Source organism: Rhamphochromis sp. 'chilingali' (assembly GCF_963969265.1).
Source record: "Rhamphochromis sp. 'chilingali' genome assembly, chromosome: 15".
In the NCBI taxonomy this organism is placed as follows: Eukaryota; Metazoa; Chordata; class Actinopteri; order Cichliformes; family Cichlidae; genus Rhamphochromis; species Rhamphochromis sp. 'chilingali'.
The window spans coordinates 8,134,820-8,145,976 of NC_137942.1; the positions used below are offsets into that span (position 1 = coordinate 8,134,820).

The window sequence follows — 11,157 nt, forward strand, 5'->3', positions numbered from 1 at the left end:
TATACTGTGCCAGATTCTTGTGCAAGGTACACCGATGTTCAGACAAGTATTGCAAGCCAATCTGTGATTGCAATGTTTCATATCTTCTTGCAGTATTTGCAAAGTATTAAAGCTAGTTCTTGAACGTTAAATGACAAGCTATTAATGGTTTGCAGGCAACACTTTACCACAAACAAAAACAAAGTGTAATGGCAGCATGGGGCAACCAACAGCACCCTCTGCTGGAGTGCTCAACTACAAGCACTGTGAGAAAACGACCATCTGGAGATAATGACTTTTTCAGTTTGCATGCATGGAACCAGAGTAACCAGACAGATTACTGGAGCAAAGCATGTTCTTTTTATTAAGTGTACAAAACAAGTGCAAAAATAGTGATTCATAAGAGCGACACAAAGTAGGACTTGCCCTTCAGAAGGTTCCATCACAGGATACAAATTGTAATTCAATGCATGAAGTGCTTTTTGTAGAGAATGAATGAGTATTGCGCAGTACAAAAAAAGAAAATTGCAACACATGGACTTTGATTCACAGCATTTGATAAGTACTAAGTGCAAGCTGCAGAAACAAAATGCCATCAGCATTCTCCCTCTCAAACTATGCACAGTGCAAAGATTCTTACTAGGAAGGTTCTCTAAAAATGACATTCAATCTAATACACTTATTCAAATACGCAACTTTGGCCCATATGTTATTGTCACTATTACTTCCTAGGCTGCGCAAACACACAGAAATGACACTACTACGTCAAAGGAAAGACAAATTCTGTTAAAGTGGCAGAGCTACTCTTAGCAGGTCAGTAATGTGTAAATACGTCATAGCATGCAATGAAAGTACCTAGTTTATCACAGCTGAGTATAGTGAGAAACACTGATGTAGACAGGAGATCTAGAAAGAAGTGATAAGTGGAGCTGAAGGAGGGCAGACTATGTAAAACTGCAGCTAACAAGACCTCAAACAGCCAGGTACTGCAACCTCTGGCACTGATCTGTAAAAGAAAATACTGAACCGTGTTAACAAGCCTAATGGGATTGAAGGCATCTTGGGTTGTGGTGCAAATCAATGGTAAAAAAGGCACACAACTTGTGGATTTAGGATGGCTATAAGTGAAACCCCAAACTAACACACAAACTTTGCACAGAAGAAGCCCAAGTTTAATTCCAGTCATCCTAGCTCACACATCCCATGTTTGCCATTTACAAGATCATACACTTTGGCTTCTTTTTCTTCTCGTGGTCTTTTTTGGTCGGCTCAGGTTCCTTGCATCCGTAGAAGCTGGAGAAGCAGGCTGGTGCACTAATTGGCTCTCTGAGGTTGAGCAGCCACTTTCCCGTACCGTAATAGGTCAGCGTGCCGAGCTCCATCTCTTCAACTTGCTCCCCCTGCTGGCCTTCCTGCTGCAGGGTCAAGATTTCCAGCAGATCGATGCCCGTCTGAACGGGCTCGACACCCTCTGCACAGCCCAGCGTGACATGGGCGCGGCTTCCCAGAGGCAGTGAGGCAGCTGCGGGGACCGACTCCACCTGCTTTTCAGCATCAGCATCAGCTGGCCACAACTGAAGCTGTTCCTCAGTGAGAGACACTCTGGCACCAAATGTGCGAGGGGTTACAAAGAGGGCACCAAGTGACAGATCGAAGATGGAACCATAGGAATCTTTTACAGCCTAGAGAAGAGGAAATACAAAAAGAGATCAAATTAAATGAAATTATGGTTAGTATTCAATGTTAGTTCAGCAATTACAAGTAAATGAATAATGCTTTCATTTCTGGGAAAATTGAATTGTTTCTTGCCTGTTTCTCTGCATATTCTTTGGCACCCTCAGCTTTTCCATAGTTACAGAATTTCGTAGTGCAATGGAGAATTCCTGTTGGTTGAAAGTACTGCTCAAGGTCCACCTCCTCAGCTTTTCCTGAAACTGTTTATGACAAAAAAGGAAAAGAAAGAAATAAGTTTTCACCCCTAATTAAGAGAGTTCAGTTACTTGGTAATAAAAATTAGACACTCACAGTCAATCAAATGTTTCTTGAAGGCCTCCAAGGTGTCCAGTGTTTTCAGGAAGTCCATTGACGTGCATTTAATCTTGTCCTGGATAGAGGACAGAAGGAACCAGCCAAAGTAAAGAGGAAGGGACACTTCTTCAAGTGGTCCTTTCATGGCTGCCAGATGGGCTTCCTCTAGGCCACGCTTGGTCTTCTTGGTCAGCTGTCCAAGATCTCTGTTCCATTCAGTTTTTGGCTCCAAGAAGATAGCAACAAGATTGTTCTCCTCGGCAATCTCTCCTAGACGGGCCAGGCGATCCTGGGTGTGGTTGGTGTCGTCTACCACTATCAGCACAGAGGAAGAGTTTCCGTCTGTGCAACGAGCAACTACAGCTTCATCCAGTGCTTTGTAGCCCTCTGCATTAGATTCTGGTTTTTCAGGTTTAACACCATGGTCATCAGCACTAATGACGATGCAGAGGTCTTTGTAGGTGTCGGCTATGGCACGTGCCAAAAAGGTTTTACCGCTCCCTGGAAGGCCTCTAAGGACAACAAGGGTACGAGAGATTCGGAGGGCATCTTTGGTCTGCTCCTGTTCTAAAAAGGCAAAAGACAGAGAGCCAGAAGCTGGGACGATATCCTCTTCTTTTTGAGGCTCCGACTCAGGGCTCACATTTCCAACTTCTGCTGAAGCCTCAGTCTTTAGCATTTCAGCTTCTGCTGGCTTTTCTGAAGAAGTGTCAGACACCACAACAGTCTCTTCTGGTTTGGCTTCTTCCTTCTCCTTAGGCTTAGCTCCGGAGTCACCTTCAGCCTCAGTATCCATTGCTTTTTGCAGTTCTCCCACAGACTCAGCTTGTTCCTTCTCTTTTGGGCCCGGTGGCTGTGTATCTACTGGCTGCTGTGTCATGGCCGAGTCAGGTAATGTTTGCACTTTTATTTCTGGAACAGATTCGGCCGCTTTCTCTGGCGCTGGTTCAGGGGCGCTCTCTGCCAGGGGCGTTTGCAAAGCCAAAGATTCTGGGTTGTTCTCTGGCTGCTGTTCAGAGATTTTCTTTTCAGATGACTCTTCTGGTTGCTGTGACGCTGCTGCGCCAGGCACCGAGTCTGCATCAGCTTTTTCTGTGGGCATCGCCACCTTGTCTGTCACACTCAGCGCCTCCATTTCTTTCACGACCTCGCTTTCCTGACCATGTACTGCCATCTTCCCAGTTGCTTCCTCAGCAGCTGGTGACTTCTCAAGCTCTGTGGATTCCACTGGCGTCTCCACAGCTGCTTTTTCCACTGCAGTCTCCGCTTGCTGTGGAGTCTCTGACGCACCTAAAACCTCACCACTCTTCTCAGTATCCATTTCTGGTTCAAAGTCCAACTTTAAACACCACCATGTACCTTAAACATACAATCAGAAGACAAATCGTTTTATCAATTTACTGAATTCAGGAAAGGAAAGGCTCACTAAGGATATTAAATTCATTTATCACTTTTAAAACGGATCTAGCACATTAGCCTAACTTAAAAATTTAAGACCAGGTTACATTTTGGGATTTCCAGAAGTGTATCAGACAGAAAAATAATCAATTCCAGTTAAAACAAACAAAAAACAAAAACACCCCACTTTAACTACAACTGACGATGCAAATGTGCAGCAAACATATTTGAAAAAGGAACTCCTAGTCTTTTTTTTCCCCCCATAACTGTCACTTCTGAAGTCTTTTGATGGTCATCAATTTAAACAGTGCTGCAAGAATTGCAATCAGAATGTCTTAAGGGGAAGTTACACAATATTGAAAATTTGCAGAGGCTGTATTATACTCCTCTCCCCTAAATCAGTAACACACACACTATTTTACATCTGCAGAAGGTGGGGAGAAAAAAAAAGAAAATTCTGGCATGCAAATAACTTGAGCTTTAATGTTCATTTTTGGAGACGGAGGGGGTTTTGCAGCTTTGTGCACATAGAAGAAGTGAAAGAAGAATGCCGTCTTCTTCTCCTCCCCCTTTTACGTGAATTCCTATTCATCTGGTAAAACCACAAAAATCTCCAGTTCACTGGTAAATTGAGGGAAAGCACTGTATTAAAACCTTGCATATGCGCCACAGCTTGCCAGCAAAAAACAAGACAAAGGGCAATAAAGAAAATGGGGCATCGCGGAAGTGTAGTTACTTCATAGTGTAACCGTATGGCAAGCTCTGACCAAATATTAAAGCGTTGCTAAACGCTGGATTTAACAGATAGGGTGAAACTACGACGTGTCATTGGGGAGAAGGGGGAAGCTCTCACGAACCAATGTGGCAACAAAGCCAAGCTGGCCGTCGTTAATCCCGGTGTTTTCCAGTTTAGAAAAAAACAAAAAAAAAACAAAAAAAACCCCTAAATGCACAGCAATCGAAACCAGAGACACAAAGAGGGGCAACAAGAACAGAAAAAAAAAAAAAAAATGGGTTCGTCTTTATCTCATACACAATAATCACTAAATGACGATAATTCTCATTTTGTTGATTAAATAAAGTTTGAATTACATTAAAGACACCACGCTAACTATTTCTTTTAACCAAATCTATGAGATAGCCTCCAGAGGACCTTAAATACCGTTTTAAACAAAGGAAATCGATGGGAGTTTGGCGATTAGCCTGCATTTTACTATCAGCACATTGTGGCTAGGCGGGGAGTGGCGTGCACCTACTGTTAGCAGCCCAGACAAAACCAATTTAATCTGGCAGTCAGTAGAAATTAGCTGGACCATCAGCAGGCGCAACGCCACGACTCGACAACTTTAACACGCAGGGTGTAAACAAGTCGACGCGCGTTACTGGGCCAATTTATTTTTAAGGTAGTTCGGGAAAACAAAAGCGTTGAAGCAAGCAGTTCAAAAGAGTTTTGTTCGCTAAAACGTCCGCTTACCAGTTATGTCGCTGCTGTGGAGCTGGTCGTGGCTGCCGCTGACCACGCGTTTCTCTCTGAATACAATGACAACGCAATCCTGAGCACAGACGGGTACCCGCCCCACTCTTCAAGGGGTGGAAGGCGGAAAAAAAAAAAAAAAGTAAATCCCGGGAACGCGCATCTGGGCGTGGTCAAGGACACGCCTCTATAGACCGGAAGTCTTTTGTGGAAGCTGTACCTTTAATCTAATCTTTATTTTATCGGTTATTTTTCTTTTTTCCAGTGTATTTGCATTGATTTCAGGAGAAGCTCGTGAATGGAACTAAAACTACAGACAAAATAGTATTAATAGATGCTGATATTAACATAATAGAGCATCTGCTGTTTAATTAGTTATACTCCCCATTTTATAAAATGAATGGCAGTTAAAATATTAATGACAATTAGAACCTTGTAGACATATTTTAATCTATAGCAGTTATATAGGCTTTAATATATCTCTTGTAATTCCTATTTATATTTGATACCTCATTTGTAGTTTCTTATCCATATTGTTACAGCTCTCTGTTCCATTTTACGTATATTTTGTTCACATTGGGTCAGTGGAAAAGCCATTGTTTAAACCTGTACACAATGCAAAGTTGACAGTAAGGCTGAATCTCACTTTGCAAAGTATTATGTTTTCAGGCACAAATACTTTTGTCCTAATCACGAATAAAGGTGTTTATAAAACATATCCTCCTTTTAACCTACCCTCAGACTAAATTAAATTATACAGATATCAACAACAGTATAAGTAAAAGAAAGGGAAGTAATTTTCCGTTGTCACAACCACTACCAAACAAAAGTCACACAAGAGTCACAGAGTCAAGAGAGGAAAAAAAACAGATATCCAAATTTTAAAAAGGCAAACAGGTTTCTAGTATATCTTAGTTTGCATATACAGGTAATATTATGCAAACATTTTATGTGGTTAAAATTCAAAGGGCACTACACACACTGTCACTCATATCACAACAATTGTGTTTCAGTAAAAAAAAAGTTTGCATAAACACTTGGGTACGTGACAGTAACACAACTTCTCTTTAATGGAAAAACATCTTATTAAAACTTCAGTAAAATAAAGGTTCTGTGAAGAAACTATGAACTGTAAGCAGGCTGTGTTTCTATCAATGGGAAATTTGCAAGAAGCAGTCATCTGTTTGCAAATCACACAGTGCACGCCTTGTAATAGGGGTACTAGGAAGGTGAAATAAGGAAGTTCTCTATAATAAGTTAATCTCTATATATGGAAGCTCTAAGGTAATACTGATTAATGGGACTTAATGGTTGCCAGGTTTCAGTATTTATATCAGTAAACAGAACTTTGTATATCAAGTGACACATTTTCCAGATAACATTTCAGTTTGTCATGGAACTTGCACAGAACAAAAATATGGGCTCAGCAATTACATCATGACTGTACCTGAATATATTCATTTAAAAAAAAAAAAAAGAAGAGTTTTTCAGAACTACTATAATTCTGCATAAGCTTTAAGAATTATAGCTTTAGTAAAAATGCTACAGAAAATGTCGGTATGCATTGTTCTTCTGAACATCCGAAATTCAAGTTTTAAGCATCTCCCATAAACACTTTTATTCCACAACGAATCACTGTTCATAAAACGGATATATTTTACAACTCTGAATATGATCTTCTCATTTGATTAAGTTACTGCTTTATTGCTGTGTTCCATATAGGTGTGTAAATGAACGCACGCGCACACACACACACACACAAAATGAGTCTTTCTTCTTCTTTTCCTCAACCATTCTGACTGAAGGGGTTCCTCATTGTGTTAGGTGTTGCTTTGCTTCATGAAGGGCCTGAAAACAAATGAGAAATGTCAGGACTGAAAAAACGTACGTAAAAAGGAAAACAAAAGAATGTATACAACAAAGAAGCACGAACCTTCTCAATAGCATCCATGGCAGAATCATCTTCTAGAAGTTTGGCATAGGACAAAGCTCTTTCAAAGTGGGTGACACAAGATTCATAGTTTCCAAGCTTCACTGATATAAAAGAGTAAACTGGGATCAGGTTAAAGAACTGTGCAACAGTATGACTGATTCAAACACACTGTGGTTTAAGAAGTAAAGTATTAAAGTTGCGTGTCTCTGTTTTGTTAATATAAAGTGATGCATCATAAATAAATAACCAATTACATTCTGACTGTGCAACCAAAACATTGGCATTCAACTGCCACTTCTTATCGGCGATTCCATCAGCAGCAGCTACTGAACGGACGCCATAATCTCGAGCTTCTTCGTGGTGATCGAGCTTCAGGTAACACAAACCGATCTCATGTAACAACCATGTCTTCTCCAAATCACTGCAAACCAGCGGAAGCTTCTTTTCCCAGCTTATAAACAAAATGGAATAAAAAGGATTAAATAAATGTGTCAGAAATAAACATAGTTTTTGGATGAATTCAAGTGCAGGTATTATTTGATTATTTACTTACACTTGAATGGCCTCTGCAAACTCTTCATTTCGAACATAGACTCGGCCAATGTTGTCCAGAGCTCTGGACAGTGCTCCTGGGAGCTTGCTGTAGGTAAAAAAAAAAAAAGATTTCTTAATGTTTAATAATAATAATAATAATAATAGTGATTAAAAAATATTTATAGGAACCTTTCAAGACACTCAGGGACACATAACTGTATGTATAAAAAATGGAAAAATTGTAGAATTAAAATTCAATACTACAGAATCAAAGAGAATAAGCGAGCTTAAAAGGATGTATTTTAATGCTGGTTTTAATAATAGGAAGAAAATCAATATTGTGAGTGTGCTACAGGAGAGATTTCTAAAGATGAGAGGTCCACTCGGCTGAAAGCTCTAAAATCCATGGTAGTCAGACGAGTAGGTGGTATAATGAAAGAAAAAGAGGAGGAGAATCTCAAGGTATAGCAAGGAGTAGCAATGTGCAGAAGACCAGAGAGATAAGGTTGTGCGAGATTATGGAGAGACTTGAAAGTAAGAAGCTAAATCTTAAAATGAATGCAATACTTTACAAGAAGCCAGTGAAGCTGCTGACGGTCAATAGTAATATGTTCTATAGAACTGGTTCTGGTCTATGAAGAAGTTTGTGTGGTGGATTTAATCTCTCGTCCAAATATGTAGTTTTACTCCTATTCTGCCTTTCTTCTCACCACTGTTTGGCCAACTCCAGGTCTTTCTGATGATGCTCCAATGCTTTGTCCATGTTTCCCAGGTCAACCAAAGCATTGCCAATGCAACTGTGCAAGGTGCCCAAAACCTCTTTTTTATTAGGAACCTCTTTCTCAGACCACCTCTGCACCATCTTCATGACTTCTTCTGCCTTCTTCAGAGTGCCTTCTGCATTTCCGGACATAAACTCTGGGATGACAAAGAGGACAGTGAGAATTTTTAAACTGAAAGTAAAAGAGAGAATCAAGGTCTATGTTTATCCAGAATGCTATCTTGCCTCTGTCAATTTCATCCAGGCTTTTCAGCAGAAATCCAGAAGAGAGTGCGCTATTACGGCGCTTTGTACATTTCTCTTGCATGAACTTCTGCCTCATTTCTTGTGCAGCAGTAGGCTTCTCCTGGTGCCAAAATTCAGTGCAAGTGTCAAGGTAAGACAGACATCTCTGAATGATGTCCTTCACCTTCTCCCCACTCTTTGTTGTACCTTCTATCAAGTCTGCAAATCATTACATAACAGCTATTAATATTATTCAACAAGAATGAAACAGATATAGTTGTTTTTTTTAAGTAAACATTTTGAACAGTATATGCTAGGTGACAGTTAGATACATAGAAACATACAGTGTGTGTAAATTTGAACAAATAGCAAATTACCTTCATCTTTCATCAGATTTTCTAGATATTTCTTGTCACTATAAAACTCGCCCAGAAGTTGTTTGGTTGTCTTTTCACTCTTTGGGGTTTTCTCAGTCTTCTGATTTTTCTCCTTTGTGAGATTCTGGATAGCTGCAATTGGTTTGGCCCTCTTAACAGTTCAGAAACATAACATAACACTGTGCATCAGAAGACAGGTCAGGCTAAACATTGCATACAGAAAACTGCAGGGGTTTTGGGGGGATTGAGACAAGACACATAATTGAAGCAATGACTCAGCCTTGTTCTACAGAATACATACAGGTGGTGATAGGATTTAAGTGTGCATGGATTTAACTGTTTATGTAACATTTTCAGTCTCTTTCAGTGGGAGAAATGTTTCATTGTTCATCCAAGTGACTTCTTCAGACATGGATTTACCTACCTGGATGATTAAGCATGCATCAAGACAACTGTTCATTGGATTCATAGCAAGAGGGAAGAAATCTTTCTATTGTCTAGCAGTTTTGATATACAGCGAGCTGTAGTGCCTTCCTGCAACGAATCCTGGCTAAATGACAAATACTGTCATTTTTATTGTTATTTCCCTTGTACCATTAGAACAGCTCTGCCTCTAAGCCTGCATGTTAAATACATTGCTCAAATAAAAATTAAGGGAACTTGTATCAGGAGAAAGGCTGTTAAAGAGAGCTGCACCAGTATTTTTTTCCTTGGTGCAAGGAGGAACAGGAGGAGCACTGCCACAGCCCTACAAAAAGACCTCCAGCAGGCTAATCATTCATGCTGCTCTGACCAAACTGCTCCACACTCTGGTAACTGTGTTGGGAGACAAAGAAAACGTCATTGCAATGGCACATTGAATAGATGTGCCATCCTAGATACACATCTAGTTTCATCCTAGTTACCAGCTGCAAAGACTTTTGGAGGTTTCCTTGGTCTTACCTCTCCAATGCACCAAAGCACGATTCACATTGGTTTAAGCATCCCAGCTGGTAAGATGATGTCCCTTAAGTTTAACTGAGTTTGTGCTGTACTGTGATAATTGTGACTTACCTCAGTGGGGTTGTTTTTATTATTATTATTTACTGAAGATATATGCACCAAAGACTCACCTCACCACCTATGTTGAGAAATGACAGGTCTCCTTTAATCTCCAATTTCACATTGGAAGGACCTAAAAGATGGCAAAGAACAAGCGGCTCATATTTTAGGTAAGGAGATGTGAGATGATTGCAACACTATTAACAAGACACTTACTGCCAACAGAGTTTTCTATGGCCTCCTGTGCTTTCTGGATACCCAGTCTGAACTCCTGCATTTGTGGACGTAGTTTATGGCCTCTGTGGTAAAACACCAGGGCAAATTCAAATTCTCCCATGTAGTATAAAGCTTCTGCCTTCAGGTACAAACCCTAAAATGGTGATTCAAAACAAATGTATACAATAGGCACTGAACCTTTAGCGGGGATATAAAGATACATTTTACTCATTTTCTATCATGACAGCAGAAAAACATTTACCTCAAAAAACGAGTTGTCTCTTTTAAGTGAAGCTTCTGCATCTCTCAAAGCGTTGTCAAACCCTCCCATCTTCAGGTAACATCTGGACCGAGCAACAAAGCACTGCTTGTCACTAGGCTTTAAAGCCAGTGCCTAAACAAAGAAAAGAAGTGAGCCATTTCTAGAGTGCTTAAAAAAAATCAGAGAAAAGGTAACGACGACACTTAACACTTACCTCTGTGAAGCTGTCTATAGCTTTTTTATACTCTCCTGCCTGGTACATCCATTTCCCATCGGCCATTAAAGTTGCGAATACGCCCTTAGATTGCTGGTCTTCGAGGTCTGCGTCGATGTTTGCCATTTTTGGCCACTTTTAAACTTTCTTTCCGTCAACTTGAAGCCAGTTTAACTCGTATAAACTTTAGCCCAACGCATCGATCCACGTTTAGCTGGTATCCTAGCAACACCAACAAACGAATCGCGAGGAAGCAGCGCCCTCTGCTGCTCATCTCCTGCAGTACACCAACCTCCACGCTACTTTTTTCTTAAAATTCCGAAACAAAACAAAGATATAAACCTATTTTAGAAGCCTCTTTATGACTGTGATATTTTCCCCACTCTATGGTTCACATTTTACTCACTCCAGTTCTTTTTTGGCAACTTAAAATATTTTTAAAGTTTTAATTTCTGCTGCCCTCTTGGTCAGATCTCTTTTGAAAAAGACATCTTTAATGTCCGTGAAATTTTACTAGAACAAATAAGACATATAAAAGTCACTTTCCCCAATAACTGTTTGCAGCTCTATTCACGAGATACATCATTCTTTTCTGGCAAATACAGGACATCACTTTTTTGGCATGATACCAGATTGCAGGACTCACTCCCACAGCAATCTGTAAAACCACACGGTATCTTTATGCAATACTTCTA

At 40.1% G+C, this 11,157-nt stretch overlaps 2 protein-coding genes across 3 annotated transcripts; both read right to left on the reverse strand.

Annotated features, from left to right (window-relative positions):
* Positions 1–320: 320 nt before the first annotated feature.
* Positions 321–4,999, reverse strand: cnp (2'',3''-cyclic nucleotide 3'' phosphodiesterase). The gene is made up of 4 exons (XM_080904757.1): positions 4,880–4,999; positions 2,005–3,366; positions 1,789–1,913; positions 321–1,661 (listed from the first exon to the last, which is right to left on the reverse strand). The coding sequence occupies exons 2-4, from the start codon at positions 3,326–3,328 to the stop codon at positions 1,194–1,196; spliced, it is 1,917 nt and encodes a 638-aa protein (XP_080760883.1). The 5' UTR covers positions 3,329–3,366; positions 4,880–4,999; the 3' UTR covers positions 321–1,193.
* A 720-nt stretch (positions 5,000–5,719) lies between these two features.
* On the reverse strand, positions 5,720–10,684 carry odad4 (outer dynein arm docking complex subunit 4). Of its 2 annotated transcripts, none has more exons than XM_080904843.1 (11): positions 10,463–10,596; positions 10,249–10,380; positions 9,987–10,069; positions 9,842–9,903; positions 8,730–8,880; positions 8,353–8,571; positions 8,057–8,264; positions 7,366–7,452; positions 7,067–7,263; positions 6,813–6,913; positions 5,720–6,727 (listed from the first exon to the last, which is right to left on the reverse strand). In XM_080904843.1, the coding sequence occupies exons 2-11, from the start codon at positions 10,287–10,289 to the stop codon at positions 6,692–6,694; spliced, it is 1,185 nt and encodes a 394-aa protein (XP_080760969.1). In that variant the 5' UTR covers positions 10,290–10,380; positions 10,463–10,596; the 3' UTR covers positions 5,720–6,691. The 2 variants fall into 2 exon arrangements, with proteins under 2 accessions (XP_080760969.1, XP_080760968.1); XM_080904842.1 differs by having other exon boundaries at positions 5,740–6,727; positions 9,987–10,140; positions 10,463–10,684.
* Between the last annotated feature and the right edge of the window lie 473 nt (positions 10,685–11,157).